This window comes from Gobio gobio (genome assembly GCF_949357685.1).
Source record: "Gobio gobio genome assembly, chromosome: 4".
NCBI lineage: Eukaryota > Metazoa > Chordata > Actinopteri > Cypriniformes > Gobionidae > Gobio > Gobio gobio.
The window spans coordinates 64,574,532-64,601,033 of NC_137100.1; the positions used below are offsets into that span (position 1 = coordinate 64,574,532).

At 38.4% G+C, this 26,502-nt stretch overlaps 1 protein-coding gene across 8 annotated transcripts in view; it reads left to right on the top strand.

Annotated features, from left to right (window-relative positions):
• rgs3a (regulator of G protein signaling 3a) overlaps nt 1-26,502 on the top strand; it is a 308,005-nt gene that overhangs the window by 231,999 nt on the left and 49,504 nt on the right. For 7 of the 8 annotated variants that reach the window (XM_079815949.1, XM_079815950.1, XM_079815953.1 and 4 more), the window contains one exon: nt 22,515-22,585. In XM_079815949.1, the coding sequence (XP_079672075.1) occupies nt 22,515-22,585 (71 nt within the window). Of the gene's footprint in view, nt 1-22,138; nt 22,420-22,514; nt 22,586-26,502 lie in introns of those variants that run through there. The other variant, XM_079815956.1, reaches the window with a different exon arrangement.

The following is a 26,502-nucleotide window of genomic DNA, read 5'->3' on the forward strand; positions in this document are numbered from 1 at the left end:
TATGCATTTAGCAGACGCTTTTATCCAAAGCGACTTACAACTTGGGGGTACAATAAGCGATTGGTTGTGAAGAGTCGAGTGAGCGCAACAAGTGCCTGAAATACTTAGTCCGTGTACATTTCTCAGTGTAGCACAGGCTAGAGTAGGGAGGGAAAGAAGAGGAGAAAGAGGAAAGGAAAGTTTATTTTTTATTTTTTTTAAGAGGTTAAGTGCTCATGGAAGAGATGAGTTTTTAATTGACTTTTGAATGTTGTCAACGAATCACCGTTTCGGATGGCGGTGGGAAGATCGTTCCACCAGCTGGGAGCGTTGAATGAAAATGTTCTGGAAAGGGATTTTTTGCCTCTCTGTGATGGTACCACAAGCCTTCTCTCCTTAGCCGAGCGAAGGCTTCTGGTGGGGGTGTGGAGTCGTAGAAGCGAGTCAAAGTATGCCGGAGCTGAGCTCATGGTGGCTCTGTAGGCGAGCGTCAGCGCCTTAAACTTGATGCGAGCAGCGAGTGGTAGCCAGTGCAGAGAGATGAAGAGAGGTGTGACGTGGGTCCTTTTGGGCTCGTTGAAGACCAGACGTGCCGCTGCATTCTGGATCATTCGAAGTGTTTGTATCGCACAAGATGGGAGTCCAGCCAGAAGCGCATTGCAGTAGTCAAGTCTGGAAATAACCAGGGCCTGGACAAGAGGCTGTGTTGCGTGTTCTGTTAGGAACGATCTGATCTTCCTGATGTTGTAGAGCGCAAACCTGCACGAGCGAGCTGTCTTAGCAATGTGTTCTCTGAAGGACAACTGGTCATCAAATGTAACTCCAAGATTTCTGACTGACTTTGAAGGGGAAATCAGGGATGTACCTAACTGGATGGTGAAGTCATGTTGCATAGTGGGACTGGCGGGGAAGATGAGGAACTCAGTCTTGAGCCAGTTTGAGCTGTAGGTGATTTTTACTCATCCATGCAGAGATGTCAGCCAGACAGCTGGAGATTCGTGCAGCTACTGTGGGGTCGTTTGGTTTGAATGAAAAGTAGAGCTGAGTGTCATCAGCATAGCAGTGATATGAGAAGCCATGTGCCTGTATAATGGGACCTAATGAAGTAGTGTAAATGGAGAAAAGGAGAGGACCAAGCACTGAGCCCTGAGGAACCCCCATGGTCAGTTGATGCGCTTGGGATTCCTCTCCTCTCCAGGCAACCTTGAAGGACCTACCTGTGAGATAAGATTCAAACCAATGGAGCGGAGTCCCTGTGATGCCCAGTGATGAGAGGGTGGACAGAAGAATTTGATGATTGACCGCGTCAGTTTTGGAGATGCTCTGACCCAGTTGTCTAGCCGTCACAATCTGGCCCTTGTCAAACTCGCTCCAATCCTTACGCTTAACCATTTCTCCTGCTTCTAACACATCAACTTTGAGGACAAAATGCTCACTTGCTGCCTAATATATCCCACCCACTAACAGGTGCTGTGATGAAGAGATCATCAGTGTTATTCACTTCCAGGGTTCCCACTCGTCCTGGAAAACCTATGGAAAATTAGAGAAAATGTCAAATGTCCTGGAAAATCTTGTTGTTGTCTGGGAAAATTCTTTAAAAAAAGTTATTTCTTTAGCCGAGTATAAAGAGTTTATCGCTGGCACAAACAATTAGCGCTAGTTGCAGAAAGCACATGTTCAGGAATGCTGAGTTTGATACGTATGAGTAGTATTTTGAATAATGATGTTTAGTCTTGTGTTGCTCTTGCAGCGTTAGCTAATGCTATTAACTGCTCAAATGTGTGCAGTGAATGTTAACTCGTAAGCTGCTACCTAATCACATCATTTTGATATAAAGTCACATTTGTGTGTTATAATTGCAAGATATAGTCAGAATTGCGTGATATAAACTCGCAAGTCTTTTCTTCACAATTGACTTTTTTGCGCAGTTGCGAGTTTATATCTTGCAATTCTGACTTCTTTTCTCAGAATTGGGAGATCTAAAATGCAATTGCAAGTTATAAAGTAAAATTCTGAGGAAAAAAGAATTGCGACAATTAATGTAATCACAAATATGTAAATTCACAAAAGTCAGAATAGCGAGATAAAAAGTCACAATTACCTTTTCTTTCTATTCTGTGGTGTAAACAAGCTTCCATAGTCATAATGTATGATTAAGAGCTCATATTGAAAAATGCTGGATTGTTAAGTAATGGAAATACACTGTACAGCTTTTAAAGACTTAGAAAGCAATATTTGTACTGGAAAATGGTTGCTGAAAAAGTGTGGGAACCCTGACTTCACCTATCAGTGGCCATAATGTTATGCCTGATCTGTGTATTATAATATCATATATTATCCTTATTATATATTATTGATATAGCTCTATAATGATTGATGGTTTCATACAGTATAAAATTATTATTAAAGTTGGCAAGGATCACTATTACAATTGCATTATGCCTACAACCACCCAGAACATTCTAGCAGCTGCAGAGCAGCGTGCAAAACACACTCAAGACAGAAATCGTGTTAATGAACAGCTGTGGCGTTCAGTAGATCTCTGTATTGGAACATAACTATGGCCACCCTTTAGTGCGCCATCACACACACGTCATCACAGTCAAGAATATGACCCACCTGCTCTGGAATAAATAAATACACAGAAATGGTTGTAGCAACATGAACTGTGCAATGGCCTGTGTTTACATAGCAATCTGACACCACAGTCTATGCCAGCCAGAGGCTTGGACTTCAACAACTATAAATGAATCACTATACTTATACACATATTCACTATTAAGTATGACTTTTGCCTCAATAAACTCCTAATGTACTGCTTATAATAGTTAGTAAGGCAGTTGTTAAGTTTAGGTATTGGGTATATTAAGAGATGTAGAATATGATCATGCGGCATTAATATGTGCTTTATAAGTGCTAATAAACAGCCAATATCCTAGTAATATGCATGCTAATAAGCAGCTAGTTAATAGTGATAACTGGACCCTAAACTAAAGTGATACCCGTTTAATATGTGCCTTACTCCTCTCAAGTGTTTCTCCCTACCTAACAATGTTATTTACATACTTATGAATTGCCACCGTGGCTTTTGGTTGGCTCGCTTTCTGTAAAGTTGCTTTGAAACAATATTCATTGTAAAAAAAAAAAAAGACATGACGACAAGTGAAACCTATTTGAAAGTCATAAACAACGCTAGAGTAAATATTGCTCCATCTGTAGTCCACCTGAAGCCTTCATGTGATTGTTTTATAGAAGCCTGCTCGTCACACACTAATGGACTTCCTCTAACCTCATTTTACACGCGTGTGCGTTTACGTCAGTGTCATTCTGATGATTTTTACTTGACATTCAGTGCCCTCTTTTTCATTGAAGAAAAACACTTGTACATTAACTGGAGGTGACGTTAAACTGAACATCTCTCTTTTATAAAAAAAAAAATCTGTCATCATTTGCTCAACTTCATGTTCCAAACCTGTATGAGTTTCTTGAACACAAAAGAAGATATTTTGAAGAATGTTTGTAACCCGACACTTGATGGTAGCCATTGACTTCCATAGTAGAGAAATGGCTATCGTCAACTGTTTGATTACCAAAAATCTTCAAAATATCTTCTTTTTCTACATGGGTGTTAATAAAGGCCTTCTGAAGCGAATCGACGCGTTTGTGTTAGAAAAATATCCATATTTAAAACTTTATCAAGTACATTTTCGGCCGACCGCCTTCTGTGGAAAAGTGTTGAATGTTGAAAGTGAAACTCAAGATGCGTTCGTGACGTCATGACCTGGTCGCGTTAGTCTTTCCATAGGCAGGGGAACTTTCAACAATTTTTCCATAAATTGAACAGGAAAGGCGGTCAGCCGAAAGTTTACTTGATAAAGTTTTAAATATGGATATTTTTCTTACACAAACGCGTCGATTCGCTTCAGAAGGCCTTTATTAACACCCCAGAGCCGTGTGGAGCAGTTATTTGACGGACAGATGCACTTTTGATGGACTTCAAAAACAGAGCAACTATAAATCCAATTCTAATGCTTGGATTCGCCTGGACTTTTGTAATATAACTCAGATTTTATTTGTCTGAAAGAAGAACGTCATACACACCTAGGATGACTTGAGGGTGAGTAAATTATGGGCTAATTTTCATTTTTGGGTGAACTATCCCTTTAACTGGAAGTGACGTTAAACTGAACATCTCTCTTTTATAAAAATAAAAAAAATTCTGTCATCATTTACTCGCCTTCATGTTCCAAACCTGTTTCTTGAACACAAAAGAAGATATTTTGAAGAATGTTTGTAACCCGACACTTGATGGTAGCCATTGACTTCCATAGTAGAGAAATGGCTATCGTCAACTGTTTGATTACCAAAAATCTTTTGGATGTTTTCTTCTAGTTTTTGAGTCACCTTTAGGCCGCGTGTTGCCTGGCTCCGCCCTCATTCGTACTGCTGCTCAATTTTCATTTTCCTTCAGTTCTCCGTCTGGGGCTGTGGGATATTCTCTGGGTTTCTCCGGTCAAATTTTAACCGGTCCAATCAGCGAACAGAGGGAGTGGCTGAGAACGATGGCGTTGATGTCGCGCTAGTTTGAGATGACATACGTCACAACCAAACGTTAGCGATTGGTTATGGCAGATCCAATAGTTTTAAACTTCAGCAGAGTTCCCGCCTTCAAGGAAGTTAACACTTGTCAGTGGACAGTGGCCAGACTCTCTGAACAAATGAAATGTATGAGAGTCTGGTAGGACCCGGCTAGGCTGTGTGTCCACCAAAGCATTTTTATCCAGCTTGGCGCTTGTCACATGTCTGATCTTTTGTGTTTTTAATTCGGCCCTCTTTGACCTAGTTTCTGTTGTTGATTAGTTCATTAGGTTCCACCTGTGTTCATTAATTATCTCGCTTGTCTCTGTTCATTTAAGGCCTCTGTTTTCACTCAGTCTCTGTCTGTCCTCGTGAATGTAAGCCTGAGTGCTAAGTTTGCTTGCCCTTCTTCCGAGTCTCCTGTGTTTACTATTAAAAGCTATTTCAGTTATCTTGTTCATCATCGTGCACTTCTTGTCCACAACCAAACCGTTACAGCGCTTGAGAGCGTTTTGGCAGCGCAGTGTTTTTTTTATATTTGAGACTCTTTGCTTGTTATGATCTGGAATATCCACGGAAGTGTTACTAGCAGATAGTTGGTTTCTTTATTGATTCTATATAAAAATGCGATACAATGTAAAGTATTTGCTCTGGCTTTTTTTTGGCATCTGTCAAGTGAACTTTATTTATATAGCACTTGCAACAATGCAGATTGTTTCAAAGCAGCTTCACAGTGTTAAAGCGACACTATGTAACTTTTCCGTCCACTAGAGGTCGCCTGTTCAAAACAAAGGCGTATTTTGATGACGCCACGTTTGAGCGCAGAATCTTGGGACATGTGGTCTTCAGCTCACAGCCGGTGGAAAACAGTCAGGATAGGACTTGGGCAGAAATCATGTTCATGGATGCGTTTATTAACATTACTGTAGTCTGAAGCAGAGCAGGACCGAGTGTTGTGGAGCTGAGCAAGGCCGCAGGAGCGATTAAAGAGCGGGACTGTTATTATGGCATAGTCGGCGGTGGGACTTTTATTATGACACGGTTACCGGCGCCACTTCCTCTTTTCCAGTCATGAGTGAGGTAACGCAACTCTGTTTATCGTATTAGAAATATCTGAGTGTGTTGAAAAGGAAGTTATGACGTTCGCTCGGCGGCTGCTATGACACTTGTTCACACTGCAGTGAGAGTAAAGTGTTTCACTGAATAAAACCGGAGACCGAGGGTGACGCAGATATGACGCAATCGACAGGCGACTCCCTGACACGCATAGCTCACATGTCCCGGTTCCTTGGTTAAAATAGCAATTTCTCACGATTTACAAATAGTTGGAAACATTTGGGATATTCTAAGTACTCAACTGAACAAAATATATAACACTGGCCTAGTGGTTTCTGGATATTTTACTGCAAAAATCCTACATAGTTCACCTTTAAACAGGAAAATAATGTAACAGAATTTTATTCAGCCGTACAGCCGCTCCGGAGAAAACGGTGATGTCATCAGCTCATTTCAATTATCATACAGTGACAATGTGGGCTTTAGATCAGTAATTAGATCAGTATTTTAGTTTATATGGTTGATTTAGTTTAATAATTAGATTTATTTGGATATTTAGTTGAAAGATTGAGTGTCCCCAACTGAGCACGCCAAGCCAAAGGCAACAGTGGCAAGGAAACCAAAACCCCATCAGGAGCATAATGGAGAAAAATAAACCTTGGGAGAAACCAGGCTCAGTCGGGGGGGCAGTTCTCCTCTGGCCAATTAACAAACAGCGTATTATTATTATTATTCTGGCAACTTTACAGGTCAGAGGTCATAATAGATCGGAATATTCGAAAGATCGGCGGCAGCACACCGGAGACGGGTTTATTGAGGATGACATATCAATTTAACAATTATTAAATAGGACTATTCGAACGATCGGAGTCATCACGCCGGAGACGGGTTTATTGAGGATGACATATCGATTTAACAATTATTAAATAGGACTATTCGAGCGATCGGAGTCATCACGCCGGAGACGGGTTTATTGAGGATGACATATCAATTTAACAATTATTAAATAGGACTATTCGAGCGATCGGAGTCATCACGCCGGAGACGGGTTTATTGAGGATGACATATCAATTTAACAATTATTAAATAGGACTATTCGAACGATCGGAGTCATCACGCCGGAGACGGGTTTATTGAGGATGCCGTGTCGATGAGGCAATTTCATTTTCAGAGTCTAATTGACACGGTCTCTTCAGACACTTCAGGGTCATGTGTTGGTCTTGTCTTGGCGCAGGTCCACCATCTGAACTGGATACGGCCCGGATCCGGCTGACTGCAGTAAACCTCGGAATAAAACAGAGAGACTATCATTAGCGTAGATGCCATTCTTCTGATGATGTCACGAGTACATCAGGTGTTATGGGAAGTGTTCCCGGTTCCGGCTGACCTAGTTAATGCAGCCTAACAATCATTTCATTGAAAAAGTGTTTTATGTGTATGCCACAGTAAAGAGATTAGTCTAAAAACACTGTTGACGTTGTACAAGCAGAATGTGGCGGTTGGTCTGTGTTGTATTTGTCCCGCCCCTCCTCCACTGTGATTGGACGGCTGGGTGAAAAGTGACAGTGATGCTTTCACTTCGTCTAGCCATCAACGCTCATCGCTTGAGCGTGAAACACTCGCTCAGCGCCTCGTTATGCACATTAAAAAGTGGCGCTCCCATTGAAAACAATTGAATACGCCAGCCAGCTGCGGGAAAAAAAAACGCTTAGGTGGACACTAGGGATGCCACAATTCTCAATATAATATTGAACCGTTCGGTACGGCATTCACGGTTCAATACGCGCTTGTGAATTGCGGTTTTTCGGTTTCGCATTTAATTAATTATTTTTCTACAAATTCTATAATTTGCCTCCATCCCAATACTGAATAACGCGACATACATTCACATCACACGTCAGTGTTAGAGTTATACTCACGGAACACTATAGTTATTCACAATCACCAAAGTTCATTATTTGCATGCGTTTTAAAGCCTTTCCAGTTTCATTCGCGTGCGCAGTTTTAACATGCGCTTTTCAGAGCGCGCGCACTAAAAGCCTGTCAAACACGTGAATACTGAACTAAGTAGTCGTCTTACTGCGCTAATACTGTCAAATACACACAAGGTTAACATAAACACAGTCGGTGATGTCTAAAGTGAAAGTAAAATCGCAATCGTGTCTGTATATTAGATGTGTAGAGCGAGGTCTTAAATTGACAGCAGCGCAGCCTATAGTGAACACGCGGTCCTTAAAGGGACAGTTCACCTATAAAATTACGTCATTATTTACTCACTCTAATATTGTTTCAAACCTGTATTAATTTCTCGATGACAGAATTTTCATTTGAGTGAAATATCCCTTTACTGTTAATACAACAACAAAAGACAAAGTGAAAATCACTCACTGCTCTTGACTGAAAAACTAATACAGTAGCTTTAATAAGAATCAGTGTATATCTTATAGTGAAGTCTATGTAGTGTTTTATTTTACATTCATCCATTCAATTTCATACTTAAATGCTGCTGTACAGCTCTGAGCTGCCAGTATAAATCTTTACATATTTATTTTATATTATCCAATACACTAGGAATGTGTACAAGGGTTTTTTTAAAGTAAAGTTTTAAGTTTAAGTAAGGTTTTTCAATTCTTTTAAGTAAAATAAAGAAAGAGTATTGCAATAAAAAAATTGTCTTTTTTCTCTTTAACCTCTTGCTGTTCCTGTCGCCTTAGAATAGAATAACAAAAAATGTATGTGACAAGCCATCAGAACCAAACCGAACCGAAAACCGTGGGTAAAAACCGAGGTATGTATTGAACCGTGGACTAACTGTATTGTTGCATCCCTAGTGGACACACGGCCTTACTTGGGAGCATTAACCTTCATCCATCCCTCGCATTCTGTGGTCAAAATGGACCTGAAGCCCTAAAATTAGACTTTTTTTTGGTCCAGAAAGCATATATCATTTAAATTTTATAATATTTGTTCTATTTTGTATTTTATTGTATTATATTTTGTTTTATTTACATTTAAATTACTAGATTTTATTAATAAATAATATAATTTAAGCACATTCGTCACATCCTTTCAACTTAAATTCAAAATAACTCAACATTTCATGCGTAACCCTTTTAATTCAGCTCAGAATATCTCACATTGGGTGTCTCTGCCGACCTCTTGTGGGAAAATAATAATATAACATGATATTTCATGACTCTTGCCACTAGATGGCCTTATAGCTGTATATCATAGACCGTAAAAAAATATGGACGACGCGACTTCATTGGCTTCCGCTGACAAGAGTTGAAGCCTCCAGAAGCCCATGCACGGCGCTGACATTTTGCGCATATTTGGGACAGAGTCTGCCCAGTAGTGATCTCGAGAGATCAGGAAGTAGAGGCGCGATTATCAAAAGCCCGCCCACACTCTCGCAGATGCAGAACAATTCATTATGTTGGTGTGAAATAAAGAGTTATGGAAATGTAGAAATTAAAGCTAAAGCTCCAATCTCCTCCCAAAAATCCAGAAAAAAGTCAGTTAGTGCCTCAGTGACAACTTCACTCAGAGAAGCCGTCAATCTCAGCTGTCAATCATGACGTCACACCCCCCGTTTTTATAGCATCAAATAACTAACTCAAACTAAACTTAAAAAACGAACACTTGAAATGAAATCATCGTGACAAAAACGGCCTAAAATGACAGAAAACATCTTTAGGAAACAATTATTTGATGTGTAATTTAATTGTTTAGTTTGTATCGCATCCATTGTAATACATGGAGGGGCGGGGTTTATGAGCTATACTGGGACCAGCCACCGGGGGGGGTAATCGAGGCGCGGAGGACAACTGATACTCAACTGCCATTGGCTCACCTGCGTTTCGAGAGGCGGGGCTTACCGATAGGTCAATTGATCTGATATTAAGATATTATTATTTAAGAGACTTGACTTTTTAAAGGTGCATTAAGCGGTTTCTGAGAAAGTGATATCTGTGATCGACACCAAGGTTATTTTCGTAAACGAAAACTGAAACTAAGACTAAAACATTTTCGTAAACTGAAATAAAATGTAAAAATCGTAATAAATGAAAAACTAAAACTAAACGAAACTAACAACTCTTACTGAAAAACTAACTGAACTAAAATAATAATTAGCAAAAATAAATATTCGTTTTCGTATTTAATAAGCTCTCTTTACTGTGGCGGAAAATCTCACCTGCTAGCCTACATTGTACTACTGAAGAAATAATCTTTAAATAAATAATCTTTTAGTTGTTTTACAATATTTCATCTTTAATATGAATGAGTTTGTCTGGAATTTATCATTTTTACTTTTATATTTTTACGTTGCATTTATTTGGTTCTTTGTTCAATCTCAGACCATTGTTTGTCGTATAGGTCATAGTTTGACTCTTAAAGGTGAAGACTCAACTTTAGGCATGCATTTGTAAGATTCCCCTCTCCGTTTTTTTGGACTGTCCTGGGTTAAAAACAAGAATGCTCTTTTTATCAAGTTATTCCACTTAAGGACTTATTTAGTAAGATTATGCATGAAAAGGTTTTGGATTTTTTTTATCATAAGTTGATTTAAAAAATCTTGTATATGACTTGTCGTGTTTGTTTGCTTGGTTTTATTGTATTTATATGATATTTGTATTTTTGTAATATAATTTTTGCCAAGAATATAGCCTTAGATGCTGACATGGCATTAAATAAAACAATCTGTATTCCATTATTTTATTTTTATTATTAAGATGTCTGCACAAGAGTTAACTCTAATCTGTGCAAACATTAAACTTTGCTGAAATTAAAAATCTTGATTTTGGTCTCTACACTTCGTTCTGGTAACTAGCTAAACTATAATTACTAAAAATAAAACTGAAACGAAATATATAAAAACTAAATAGAAATGTGTTTACAAAATAAAAACTAAACTAAAACGAGCAAAACAATTTATAAAACTAACTAAAACTAAACTGAAATTTGTTGCAAAATTGAAAACGATAATAAAATAAAAACTATGCAAAACTATAATATCCTTGATCGACACCCAAACAAATACACCCCTTCCTTCATTGCTCCGCCCCCAAAATACGCATTGAAAGCGCGAGTAATGAGTGAGGGAAAAAAATTAAAGTTTGCGGAGTTTCAGTGACATTTTTAAATTAAACGACTATATATGATGTTGAATATAATGTATAATAATGCAATGGGGGAATATTTGTGGGTCCTGATAATAATACACTAATAATAATATTTTTTTAATAATAATAAAAAAGTAAAAAAAAAAAAAAAACTCTTTATTTTGGCTTAAAATATCGGGATAAATATCGTATCGTGAGTTCAGTATCTCGATTTATATCGAATCGTGACACGAGTGTATCGTTACACTCCTAATCGACACCCAAACAAATACACACCTTCCTTCATTGCTCCGCCCCCAAAATACGCTATGCAACACAGACAATGATTAACAGCTGGTGCAAGTATGAATAAATCAGATGTGGTTCAACAACAACAGCATATTTTGGCTCAGTGAAACAGCAAAAACACATATACAGTGGCATGCAACATTTAAGCGATTGAAAGATGACCTGATTTCCAATTGGCACAAAGTAAAGGATGACACTTTTCTTAAATGGTTTTAGTTATTTTTCCTATAATAATTGTACAATTCCATGAAAACAAAAATAACCACGCATTGCTCAGTACTTAGAAACGCCACCTTTGGCAAGTATCACAGCTTATACATGCTTTTGTTGCCAGCTAAGAGTTTGTCTGGAGGATTTTCGCCCTTGTTCCTTGCAAAAGGATTCTAGTTCTGTGAATTCTTGGGCCTTTTGAGGTCTATCCACAGATTTTCGAAGACGCTTAGGTCGGAGGACAGTGAGAGTCTTGGAAAAGGCTTCAACTTGCACTGGAGCTAGTCCATTGTGGATTTGGGGGTCATTATTCTGCTGTAGAAGCATCCTCGTTTCATCTTCAGATTATTTGCAGACGGCATGATGTTATTTAATTGAATCCATTCTTCGCTCTACTGGTGAAATCTGACACGGGCTGCAACACAAGCCCAAAGTATGATCTACAATTGAAACAATGTGATATTTTCATGACATTCTGCATCCTTTGCACATGTTTTTGCTCATTCCAGTCCAGTTCAGCAATTTTGTGCTGAGGACACAGGAAAGGTTTTCTTTGCATGATTCATATTTGTGCAGGTGTTGATTCACAGTGGACCAATGCAACACCAATCTACTTTCATTTCAGAGAGTTTTCTTGGGCTTCCAGTCCTCAAATCGACCTCCACCATTCCTGTTTACTGCCATTTATAAATTGCATTACGAACTGAGGAGATGGCTGAGGAAAAGTCAGAGTATTTATAAAGCTTTGAAATTTGCATCACCTGGCCTTTACAAACAATGACTGTGAACAAGCTGTAGACCTGAAAACTAAAGTCTGAGACGATGGTAAAGGTTATCTGAGATCTTATCTGAGAAGGTGCCTAACCTGCTGCATGGTGCTCCTTTCCTTTGTTTCACTCTAAAATTGTACAAAACATAAATAATACATTAATTTTGCTTAACAAAAGAAATTTTCAGAACTCTTCTTCATACCGATTGGAGATCAGTTCATCTTCTACACTCATCCTTCCTTTGTAACGAACCCTTCGCTCGTGGGTCAAAATGACCCGAGGCCCTGATATTATACTTAATTGTTTTTGTCCAGAAAGCTTATTTCATTTCATTTTAATAATATTTTTTCAATTTAAAAAAAAAGTTTTTTTTTGTAATTTAAGTACATTCTTTCAACTTAACGTCAAAATAGCTCACAATTTCATGCATAACCCTTTTAAATCAGGTCAAAATATCTTACATTTGGTGTCTCTGTCGACCTCTCTTGGAAAAATAATAATATAAAAAGGGTCAAGGTACGCACATCCAAAGCATCTTTTAGTTAGAATTTGTATCATTTTTAGTTTTTTCTATGTATACTGAAGCATTCCTCGCATTTCATTCATTCCCAAGGAGGTCAAATTGACCCGCAAGGGAAGGATTTGTTACTTTTTTAAATTTCAACAACATAAGCTCCTCGAATCCAGTCAAACATTTTTTTTTGTGTATTCGTGGTTTAAGTGCGACAAAAGTCTTAAGGTCTTAGACCAGTTCGATGTGAAAAAAAGAAAAGAAAAAAGACTTTCGGGTCAAAATGACCCAAGGGAAGGTTGAGGGTTACAAATAAAGGCTCTTTATTGGCAAGTGCAAATAACTGTAGATGCTCTTTACACCATGTAAAAGTAGTTATTTGCCATATGTGTAAATAGTAATTACATGCTATTTATACTTTATTTTGAGAGATACATACTATTTGAAAAGGTGGTTTGGGGTTCGGTTCATGTGAACTTCGGTATGGTTCGCTGCTGATGTGAACGCAATCGTACTGAATTGCGGAAGTGACCCACACGTAAAAATGTGTGTGTGTGTGTGTTTCACTCATTCCCCTGGTCAGCGTGACTGACATACTGCAAGCAGAGAGCTGTAAATCTCATTTCTGCTCGTCTTCAGCGTTCTTTAGAGCATTTGCAGTACATTCGCAGCAGATAGACGCAAGAGCCATTACGTACTGAAGCGTTTGGTAACAAAACCAACGGTTCAAAAACAAAAATATAAAAGTGAGTTGAGCAACGCTATGCAATTTTCCAACTTCTCGAGCGCCGTCGGTACCAAGCAATGGGGTAAAGAGCTGCTTTGATGACACAAACGCACCCCGGTACTGACCCAAATAATATAATATGAACACAGTCCAGTGGAGGCAGAGAGAGGGGGAGCAGTCGAACTCGGGTTTGGTCCAGGCAATCGAACCAAGTGTGAAAGCACCCTAAGAAAAGATTAAAAGTGGCAACGTTTCGGTCAAAGACCTAGCCTGGCGTGGCCATACTCAATTCTAGTCAGAATATGAGTCTGGTACCGCTCCATTGAGCTTTGATTATGGGGCGTGTTTCAACCGAGCCAGGAAAGACCTCAATTGGATAGACCCACAACCAATCAGAGCAACGGAGCGACGCATAACGTTAGTTGTCAAATGTCAACAGAACTCAACTGCACTGTGTTACCAAGTCCGTGTTTTTCTCCATGTCCGCGGGTTGAAGCGACCCCAATTATGTGATTATATAAACCCAGGAATGCGAATTTTAGCAGGCAACCTTGCCAAAATAACACATTTTGCCAACCAAACGCCATTTTTTTCCGGAGAACCCCCCGGAAAGTTATTGTTTTGGGCTATAGTTTTGAGTAGCAATTGTGCGCGACATTGCAAAAACACTTGGCAACCCTGTCTGCACGCACGCTGGATTAAGTAACATTACAAGAAAAAGATGAGTGTAAACGATCTTTGCCAGTAATAAAATTATTTAAGGATACACAGAGTTTACTTACCAACACGATCATCATTTCTGAGAGAAATAGTGAAGGTGAATGCATATACGAACAAGTTCTCCGTTTAGGATAAGAGCAAATTCAACCCAAGCGCCTTTGATGACGTGGATGATTACGGCACTGTTGATCATCTGTCCATCATCGTCTAAAGCCCGCCCTGACAATTTCATTGGTCCGAACAGTTTCTGTTCAGGCATAATTCCTCCTCTATGGAGCGAGTCCAGACCGAACTGCCCGAGCAAAACATTTTGTGGGCGGGGCTAAATTCGGCTGGCATCCAGGCTATCAAAGACCTTCATCAAGCACACAAATAATAATATAACGTGATATTTCTTGCCACTAGATGGCCTTATAGCTCTATATGGAGCAAAAGAACCGTTCCGCTGGGTCCTAAAGTCAGTTCTTGTGTTTATCTCTTCAGTATGCATTCAGATACACATGTAGATATTATAATCGGTTCAATATCACTTTTAGCTAGAATTTTGAGCATTTTTAGGTTTTTCTATGTATACTGAAGCATTCCTCACATTCCATTCATTCCTAAAGGGGTCAAATTGACCCGCAAGGGAAGGATTTGTTTCTTTTTTAAATTTCAACCACTCACACTGGTGAATTGTGACAGATAGTGAAACAGTAAGTGAAATCGCATACTAAGTGAAAATAGTAATATATTCTCTTTACACCTTGTAAATGTAGTAGTTATTTGCAATATGTGTAAATAGTAATTGCGTGCTATTTATACTTTATTTTGAGAGATACATACTATTTGATCCCCAATATTGTTGACCATTAAATGGATGCAATAATAACAGAATGCAAATGATTATATTTATTACAATTATTAAATGGACGCCGCCTTAATGGGACAATAAAAGCCCTCCCTACACCGACCCCTAACCCTTCCCAATACATGCTTTTATTATTATTAAACATTTCGTTAGGCACTTTATTTCCACTTTTAGAACATTTTCTTCATTTTTATTCAAAGTAAATGCCTTTCTGATGTGATATGCGATGGGAAAAGAGAGAAGAGCGAGCTCTGCAAAAGGCGGATTTGAACCCGGGTTACACTATACTGACTGCACCACTGAAGACATTGAAATACTCATGTCTTTCTTCCCCAAACAGGCATTGTTAGGCAGAGCTAGTGCGAATAGCACTTGTACTCATTACTGAGAAAATCAATTTTGTCCAGAGGTGGCCAAACTTTTGTATTCCCCTATATGCGCTGTCTGAGAGTTTTCATCCATGCGCACTCCAGAAGATCAGAAAGCCAAAGAACTGGCATATGTTCGATAGTGTCTCACTGTAAAGTCAGTAGGCCTAGTATGAGAAGCATTTTACAACTGAGAGGTAATGAGAAAAATCATCTATAACATGGTGAAACCTCTCCTGCCCTTGGCATCTGATCTTACAGAAACGGCTCCTCTGGGAATCTGGGTTTCCTGCTTCCCACATTCTAGGTCCTAAGATTAGTTGCTTTATTGTGATGCCAGTGCTGACTGTTCTGACCCCTGCGGGTTTATGGGTGGGTTCTGATCACCGTTTCTCAGACATATCCACCTAACCTCTAAATTCTGTAATAGTGATGACTGTTATGACCCAGTTGTGTTTGGTGACTGGGGCTTGACTCGAGCGCACCTGAATCTCATCCTTGTTTAAGTTGGGCCGCTCCTAAGCTTCGGCTCTGGCAGTTTGCCAGTCCCGCGCTCCAGTTTTCAGGATATTTGTTTATTTTGCATACCATGCATTCGTTGTGACAACACTTCCCCTGTTATTCACTCATTCACTTGCAGCCACGACTGACCAATATTACTGATATTTTGATTATGTTGTTTGTTCATTTTTTATGTAATAAGTTATTTAAAGGGATCGCCTGGTGTTAAGACTTGTATGGCTTAATATAACATAAATGATGTCTGTTACTGAAATATGTAGTAGAAATGAATTAATGATCGCCATTTTGTTGGCGTTCTATGTCGATGACGTAGAATGGTTGCACTCGGCAATCAACTGGTGCTACCCGTAGCTATTTTTACCACAAATGTTTCAGAGTTAACCCTCTGGTGCTCTTCGGTGACCGGAAAATGTTCTGTTTTGAAATTTAAAAAATCACAGCTTCATCAGAATGATATGAAACTTTGTGACTTTTCTAGCATTAGGTATGTAAACACACAAAAAAAATTGAGGGCATGATTCGAGCGTGCTAAGTGGTCGTGAAAAAAATGCTCCCACTTGTGCTCTTCGGTTAAAAATGACCACCATAGGAAATGAAAGGGAAATCTGCAAAAACACAAATTCACTGAAAAAAAAATCTATATTTCTAACAAAACAAAAAAATATCTAAAACTTTATAATAAATAGTCTTTGAGATTTTTAAATATATATTCAAATCCATCAATAAAAAAATAATTAAATGTGTTCAAAAGAGAACTAGTGAATTCTCAAGCCCATAGAGACCTCTAGTGATTACACACATGGTTGCGTGATTTCTTAAATAATTTCAAAAGAGGGCGCTAATCTGCCTTCAAAAAATATATATATTGAAGGCCTAGTCTCTATTTTAACCTGAAATACTGCAAAAAAAACCTTTTTTTTTTGTATAATTTTCAATGGCAAAAATAGACTATAATTATTGCCTAAATATAAAAAAAACCATCAAATCATCTCAAAATACAAAATTAAAAAGAAAAAATATTATTGAAGAAAAATAAATTGCATTGGTTTTACTGGGGTGGAGGAAGTTTAATTTTTAGGTGTCCGGGAAGACAACCAATGCAACCCCTAAACGAAGAGCACCAGATAATTAATTGCATTGTAATTGCATCTAAAACACACTCAAACACACGTGTGCACACAAACTCACACACACACACACACACACCAACAGATCGGTTATGGGCTGCCCTCGTCAGTCTCCACGACAGGGGCTGAATCCGAAATCGCCCCCTAAAACCTCACTCACTATTCCCTACGTTATCCAGTAATGCAGTTCACTTGATGAGTGAATGGAAACGAGTGAGTGAATTCGGACAGCTGTTGCGTGTACGTCGGCTGTACACTCGGTATTTCGGTGCAATGTGGGATTGAATGGTTTACTATGGTTTCGGACACCCCTACAAATGGCTGTCCCCTCAAATAATGCCCTATTTGAGGGTAAATGCTGGTCCGAATCGGAACCAGGTGACAAGTCAACCCTCGCGAATTACATTACAGCTGATTGAGCGTGTGTGTGCGCGCACCGATCTGTTGGTGTGTGTGTGTGTGTGTGTGTGTGAGTTTTAAATGCAATTACGAATTACGAAAACATACGAAACATTTTTCGAGTTGTGGTAAAAATAGTTACGGGTAGCGCCAGTTGATCAGTCATCGACGTAGAACGCCAACAAAATGGCGCCCATTGTACAAATATGTAATGGATTTTTTAAATAACGTAGATCTTTCATGGGTTTTCTACTACATATTTCAGTAAGAGACATCATTTATGTTATATCAAGCCACACAAGTCTTAACACCAGGCGATCCCTTTAAGTTAATTGGCCCTTAGTGTCGAATCTTTGAGCCAGGTGTGAGATAATAATTAGCTTTACCCATGACTGAGGTGAGTTGACACACTAATCGAAATGGTGGAAAATATCTTAAAGTCATTATGAAGTCATTACAATTCTCACTTTTAACTAGTTGCTCATTATCATGAATATTACTAGGATATTTAGCACTTATAAAGCACATTATAAAGCATATTCTAAATCCCTTAATCTACCCAATATACCTAAACTCAACAACTACCTTACTAACTATTAATAAGCAGTGATTAGGAGTTTATTGAGGCAAAAGTCATAGCTAATCGTAAGTTAATAGTGAGAATTGAACCCTAATCTAAAGTTTGACCAACATCTCATTGTGATTTTGTGATGGTTTCATCTTTTATTTTTGCACCTTGTAATCTTTATTCAAAATATCCATAACTCAATCGACTTCCCTCTGACGACATATGCTGGAATTTTCCGATCATTTAGTGCACTTAAAGCTCACGTTCATTTTGCCGCATAAATTAATAACCCTGTCCACGCTAATTTCTCACTACGTGTCTATAAATCATGACAGTAGTTTATTGACGGCAAAAGAAGGTTTGCGCTGGAGCGAGCTATTAGTAAATCTGGCCCAGATATGACTGTAGCTGAGTGTGAGTGTATGTCCAAAATGGATTTATTTTGTAAATCAAATTGGCTTTTTAGACTAACCTGTATCAACCCGTTCCTCCAACCCAGGGTTATTAAAGTATAATTTCAATCTGCTATAAGCGATACCATGCAAATGTCTGAGGAGATATAGATTATAACAAATCAACACCATTCCCATTAGAGCGACTGACTAATTAATACTCATAAATCAGTGTATAATGGATTATGAGCATGTGCATTGAAAAAAACTGATTCATTCCTTATAAGTAATTATACAAATAATTTAAATGTAGCTATAACTGTTCTTATAATGTCAAAACTCACAAAACTTTGCACACGTGTCAGAAGTGGTGAACATTTACGTCTGATATGGGTTTCAGAATGAGGCGTAGCAAAATGGCTCGATAGCGCCACCTGCAACATTTAATTAAGCCCCGTTCGCGCTACGTTTCACATATAAGTATGAAATTCGGGACACACATGTAACAGCACAACACCTACAAAAAAGTCTCCAGGGAGCAAAATCAAAACCCAACAGGAAGTCAGATATATGGAATTTTCCATTTTGTTTTTGCCATTTCCAGACGTTGTACTTTAACAAACTCCTCCTAGAGATTTCATTAGATAAACATCACATTTGGTCAGTCTAATCCATACATGGGCAATATACGGCTCGGGGGCCGGATCCGGCCCGCATAGAGCTTCAATCCGGCCCCCAGGATGCGCTCGATGTGCTGGCAATTTGGATGAAAGTTGAATTTTTGTATTCAGGATTACAAATGAAATGTTTAAGCTTTTGGTCGTTATGGTCGCATATATGGGATTTTTACTTCTGTGCCCCTGAGAGTACGGTCCCACATGGTATTTAGGATGTTCAGTGACGTCGCATGACTGCCGGATTCAAACTGTGCTTTTGCGCATTGGTTGGCGCTGAGCCAGAGACGGACGAGCTTAGCCTCAGCGCTGTCATATATCACAACTATGCAGTTTTTGTTCAACCTCATAATGTTTATTTTAGGTTTCAGACATTTCAATACACATAAGCACGAGTAAAACAATACCTTTAGAGTTTGTAAAATACACTCTGATGTCTGTGGAAGCAGCAATAACAATCTATTCAAATATAATTTTTCCGAAGTGATATTATATCAGACAAACATAGTGGAAGTAACTTTTAAGTCTACTCTATTCTTGTCACAGTTCACCGGCCACTTTCTTGCACGTATTTCGGGAAACTGATGACCCTGATTCTCGGAATAAAAGCGATGCATCTGTAATACAGTGTTATTGTGGGTGCGGTGTCACGTGACAAATATGACGCATCGCCATGGAAACATTAAGGGGGAACAATCTAAAATAGGAACCGCCTTGAAAAAACTCACTGGGGCTTATCTTTTTATTAAGCTAGTTATCAGTGTGTATTGATCATTGATGGTATAAAGTTAAACAACATTGTTCAGTTTCATGTTGCTATTTCTTATGCATGTCCTGTAGATGGTTATGATGATAACTAAAGCTAAATCAATATAGCTAAATCAAATTTACATTTTGTGAGACGCATAGGACTATTCCATGTTGTTCTTTCTTTCAAGCAAACATACGCGTGATGAAGTTGATCTGCACTTAAATTGTGTTATATTTTATAAAAGATTTAAACAACATATGTTAAAAAAAGAAATTACAAAAAAAAGGAGTAATTACAAGTGAAATAAGCTGAATATGTTTTTCATTCAGTGATGAAGGTATCCTCAATTAAATTTGATAATTCCAAGCCAGATTGCCTGAAGTCTGTATGTTAATGTAACCTGCACACATACATTTGCAGTTTTGTTAATAGTTTTCGATCTTGAATAGCTACAGCTGGTATGTATGACAGTTGAACAATATGCAGGGTAGTGTAAATGAATACTTTTAAGTAAATCCAGTTATTGTAACCTTAGAGTAGCCTATGTCAGACAGGCCTAGCAAAAATATATATCAGGCCTTGAAATAGGCTGGTAAAAGTCAAAGAAACTGTAGCCTTATACATATCTGCATTTAATTAATTTGTACGATTTAATCATGTAACTATGTTCAATTGCAATTGTCCAAAGTGTGGCCCTCCGTTTAATTTGCCAAAGTAACTGTGGCCCTCAGACTTAAACTGTTGCCCACCCCTGGTCTAATCTAAAGGCCTTTGTGATGTTAAATTGTGAAGATCTTGAGTTTTCTCTGAAGGGCGTGTCCGTGACGGCCTCACAACGTGCAATGTTCCGCCACGAAACAGGAAGTTGTTGTAACTCAGGCATGCAATGTCCGACCTTCCCCAAACTTCACATGTTTGATAAGAGTCCAGATCTGAACACATCTACATGCCAACATTCAGTTACAGTCAGAGCGCCGCCTGCTGGCAACAGGAAATGTCACACTCTAAAAAATGCTGGGTTAAAAATAACCCAAGTTGGGTTGAAAATGGACTAACCCAGCAATTGGTTTGTTTTAACCCAGCGATTGGTTGTTTTAACCCAGTGGTTGGTTGTTTTAACCCAGCGGTTGGTTGTTTTAACCCAGCGGTTGGTTGTTTTAACCCAGCGATTGGTTGTTTTAACCCAGTGGTTGGTTGTTTTAACCCAGCGATTGGTTGTTTTAACCCAGCGATTGGTTGTTTTAACCCAGCGATTGGTTGTTTTAACCCAGCAATTGGTTGTTTTAACCCAGCGATTGGTTGTTTTAACCCAGCGATTGGTTGTTTTAACCCAGCGATTGGTTGTTTTAACCCAGCGATTGGTTGTTTTAACCCAGCGATTGGTTGTTTTAACCCAGCGATTGGTTGTTTTAACCCAGCGATTGGTTGTTTTAACCCAGCGATTGGTTGTTTTAACCCAGCGATTGGTTGTTTTAACCCAGCGATTGGTTGTTTTAACCCAGCGATTGGTTGTTTTAACCCAGCAATTGGTTGTTTTAACCCAGCAATTGGTTGTTTTAACCCAGCGATTGGTTGTTTTAACCCAGCGATTGGTTGTTTTAACCCAGCGATTGGTTGTTTTAACCCAGCGATTGGTTGTTTTAACCCAGCGATTGGTTGTTTTAACCCAGCGATTGGTTGTTTTAACCCAGCAATTGGTTGTTTTAACCCAGCAATTGGTTGTTTTAACCCAGCAATTGGCTTGTTTTAACCCAGCAATTGGTTGTTTTAACCCAGCAATTGGCTTATTTTAACCCAGCGATTGGTTGTTTTAACCCAGCAATTGGGTTGTTTTAAGCAAACATTTAACCCAACCGCTCGGTTAGTCCATTTTCAACCCAACTTGGGTTATTTTTGACCCAGCAGCTAATGTCTGCGATTAACGCCACGAAACAGGAAGTTGTTGTAACTCAAGCATGCAATGTCCGTCCTGCCCCAAACTTCACATGTTGGATAAGAGTCCAGATCTGAACACATCTACATGCCTACAGGGTCCTTTCATCGCTGCTTGCAGCTTTAATTCTATTTGTTTTTTTTGTAACATGGGTAACAACAATTCATTTTATTCTAACTCACCCTCACAGTAAAAAAATGCTGGGTTGTTTCAACCCATGTTTGGGTCAAATATAAATCCTTTAAGTTCGAGTTGGATTTGTCCGTAGTTGACCCAATAACCCAGCATTTTTTTAGAGTGCTGTGTCACAAACATCCACCATCTCTTGCTCCGTCATTACTCCATTCACCCCAATGAAACATTCCGAGTGAATAATGTGCCATTGTCGGAAGAGTTTGTTGAAACAATGCTTTTGCGTGATAAGGCCTGATTCTCAGAGGTGTGACAAATCCCGAGGGAGCTCAGACTCGATACAAAACATGATATACAGTAGGGGAAATATTTGTCTAAGTGAGAGGGCCAAGAAAAGCTGTTTATCGTCCAGTCGCAACATGAGAGGTCCAGACCACGGGTCAAGATGGGACGCGCACACACAATGGCTCATTCTTCTGCACACACAGAGTGGTCTCAACCCTTCAGACTGACAGCCTACTTTCTCCCCCCCCCTCCCCCTGTTTTCAGCCTGTAATATCCCTCTGAGGACAGGAAGTGTAATGTGACTCCGTGGTCTGAGCCCCTCGCTGTAATCCTGGGCATGGCTGGAGGCCAACTGAGCCTATCACATATGCACACAATCTCACACACTGAAGCTTACAGTGACCAGGGTCACTCACACTCACACTCACACTCACACACTATGGCCTGTACCAGGCGGTGAGGATTAACTTGTCTTGGTTTAGCTACTTTGGGAGCTGGAATTCTGCCTTGCGTTCCTCGCCGGATGATGCCGACTGTTTCTGTCTCCACAGCTGAGCGCCGGCTCCGAATGCAGCTGTGACGTGGGTCCGGACGGGACCAAGAAGAAGAAATCCAAAAACCTGTGAGTCCCGTTTACAGTTTCTCTGCGTTGCATGCTCTGCTTTGAGAGCGAGAGTTGTCAATCTCCACTGGTTACAGTTATCCCCATGCTATTAAACATTGTGGGCTCTCAGAAAATCTCACACTTAGTTCTGCTTTAGTTTTTCCAGTCTAACATTTTAACTTACACTGGTTTTGTGACACAACACGGTGTGTTTTGCATTTTGGAGAGATGGGTAACACTTTACAATATGGTCCCATTAGTTGACGCTAGTTATTAATGCATTCAATAGCAATGAGCAATGCTTTTGTTGCAGTATTTGTTAATCTTTGTTCATTGTTAGTTCATGTCAGCTCAGGTCCATTCATTAATATGAATTGCTATTTAGTTAGTACATGTTAAATACAGCTGTTTAGTTAGTGTTACATGTTTGTACATGTTAACTAACGCTGTTTAGTTAGTGTCACATGTTAGTACATGTTAGTATGTTAAATAATGCTTTTTAGTTAGTATGTTACATGTTAGTACATGTTAACTAGTGCTGTTTATTTAGCTATTTAGTTAGTTACATGTTAGTACATGATAACTTATGATGTTTAGTTAGTATGTTACATGTTAGTACATGTTAACTAGTGCTGTTTATTTAGCTATTTAGTTAGTTACATGTTAGTACATGATAACTTATGATGTTTAGTTAGTATGTTACATGTTAGTACATGTTAACTAGTGCTGTTTATTTAGCTATTTAGTTAGTTACATGTTAGTACATGATAACTTATGATGTTTAGTTAGTATGTTACATGTTAGTACATGTTAACTAGTGCTGTTTATTTAGCTATTTAGTTAGTTACATGTTAGTACATGATAACTTATGATGTTTAGTTAGTATGTTACATGTTAGTACATGTTAACTAGTGCTGTTTATTTAGCTATTTAGTTAGTTACATGTTAGTACATGATAACTTATGATGTTTAGTTAGTATGTTACATGTTAGTACATGTTAACTAGTGCTGTTTATTTAGCTATTTAGTTAGTTACATGTTAGTACATGATAACTTATGATGTTTAGTTAGTATGTTACATGTTAGTACATGTTAACTAGTGCTGTTTATTTAGCTATTTAGTTAGTTACATGTTAGTACATGATAACTTATGATGTTTAGTTAGTATGTTACATGTTAGTACATGTTAATTAGTGCTGTTTATTTAGCTATTTAGTTAGTTACATGTTAGTACATGATAACTTATGATGTTTAGTTAGTATGTTACATGTTAGTACATGTTAACTAATGCTGTTTAGTTAGTAAGTTGCATGTTAGTACATGTTGACTAATGCTGTTTAGTTAGTATGTTACATGTTAGTATATGTTAACTAGTGCTGTTTATTTAGCTATTTAGTTAGTTACATGTTAGTACATGTTAACTAATGCTGTTTAGTTAGTGTCTCATGTTAGTTACATGTTAGTACATGTTAACTAATGCTGTTTAGTTCGTGTCACATGTTAGTTACATATTAGTACATGTTAACTAATGCTGTTTAGTTAGTGTCACATGTTAGTTACATGTTAGTACATGTTAACTAATGCTGTTTAGTTAGTGTTACATGTTAGTATATTTTAACTAGTGCTGTTTAGTCAGTGTCATGTTAGTTACATGTTAGTACATGTTAACTAATGCTGTTTAGTTAGTGTCACATGTTAGTATATTTTAACTAGTGCTGTTTAGTCAGTGTCACGTTAGTTACATGTTAGTACATGTTAACTAATGCTGTTTAGTTAGTATGTTGCATGTTAGTACGTTAACTAACTTTAACAAATGTAACCTTATTGTAAAGTGTTACCAATAATAGAAACCAATACAACATTTGATTTTAATAATGCATTAGTAAATGTTTGAAATAACGTTAACTAAGATGAATACATGCTTAAGTTTTTTTCTAATTTTAATTAATGTTAACAAATGGAACCTTATTGTAAAGTGTTACCAGTATTTAAATTAGGTTGAATCAGTGATTGAGATTGATAATTCATAACAGCATAAAATCATGTTGACTAAATTCTGAAGTAGCGTCACAAAGTGACAGAAATGTCAACTATACTTTATTATGCATAAAAATCAATAAATAATACATATTTGCACTCTATTTGTGTGTGCAATAATTCGAGTATTGTGTTGTTAGTGTAGAAACATGCGTCAGACTTCACATTAGAGCTGTTTTGAGTTTGTTCACATGAAGACCAATGTGTGTGTGTGTTGCGCGGAGTTGCAGCCAAACCTCCACTCTTGAAAATAAAGGCTCTTTATTGGCATCGATGGAACCTTTTAGTTGCATGAAAGGTTCTTTATAGTGTAAAAGAGTTCTTTAGAATATGAAAAGGGCTGATAATGTCATTTTGGAACCTTTATTTATATGTAGAGCCAGAGCTTGTGTGTGCATGTCCTATCATGAGTGATACTGTATTAAGCTCATCACTGATTGTTACTCAGAGCCTTTGTATCGAGGTGTCAATTGTGCCGAAGTGTTTCTGTGTTTTTATTAACACCTCAAACAACTCCAGAACAATAGAATCAGGACGGCTCGTAATGGCTTCAGCTGCCCTTGTGCTCTTTGGTGGATAACTGCAGCTACTGGGAATCGTGAGGTCAACACAATAGGAACGTTTTTTACTGTCTGGTGAACTGAGACCGTCTGGAATCTGAGCTTTTGATACAGTGACTCCCAGTTTGATCAGTTTCACTAATTGATCTTTTATCAGGCAGAAAGAGACGCGTTTAGTGCACTTACAGCTAGTAACCTCCTTCAAACCTCAAGCTAATCTGTGGTGAAATGATCTGGTGTGTTTATCAGCCACTGTTTTTTCCCAGATCGGCCGGGGATGAAATGATTGTAATGTTTAGAATATCTCTTCCGTCTCTTAACGGTTGTAATGTTTTAATCTTCTTGGCAGGCACTTATTTTAAGTGGTGTTTAGTAAACTAGGTGACCAGCACAGTGACAACATGCTTGAATGAAAACGAACTGGCCATATTATTTGGGCAAGTCTTTACACACACACACACACACACACTATTTTGCAGCTGTTGCGTTTGTGTTTTTTCAGCTGCATTGAGTCCTGGTAACACTAGACTTCACACTGGATTTACTTCCATACGTGTGTGAAAGTGAGAGTTTTAAGCAAACTTATAAGCATGGTTTGATATTTTGCACATTGGAAGTGTATTGTGACTGTGACTTTAGAGGGTTAATGTGTGTATAGCACAGCCGTGGCTTGATTAAGTTATCTTTTCTTTCTGTTTACAATAAGTGCAAATGGATTGTTGGCAGAGGATATTTACATTAGCTCCGCCCACCATTGTTTTGGTGACACATGACAACAGAAACCAAGCTGGCAACTGGGACAGTCTCAGAGTGGATTTGGCTTTTGACGCTTGACCGAACCCATATTTGAATACACCTTTTTTTTCTGAGCGTATTCTCCTCTTTCTCATCTCATATCAGCTCAGAGAGGGGTGAAGAAAATATTAAGAACATATTCAACAAATGGAAATAAAGTGACTAAGGGTTATTTAATAGTAGGAATACAGTGTTTAACACGTATTTAATAGCCTATAATAGAAATGTGAAGTATCATTTACATTACATTTACATTTATGCACTTGGCAGACGCTTTTATCCAAAGCGACTTACATTGCATTCAAGGTACACATTTTTACATTTTGTCAGTTCTTGCTTTCCCTGGGAATCGAACCCATGACCTTGGCGTTGCTAGCACCATGCTCTACTGTTTGAGCTACAGGAAAGTATCCTAGCTTTGATTGGACGGGCTGGAACTGTGTGTGTGTGTGTGTGTGTGTGTGTGTGTGTGTGTGTGTGTGTGTGTGTGTGTGTGTGTGTGTGTGTGTGTGTGTGTGTGTGTGTGTGTGTGTGTGTGTGTGT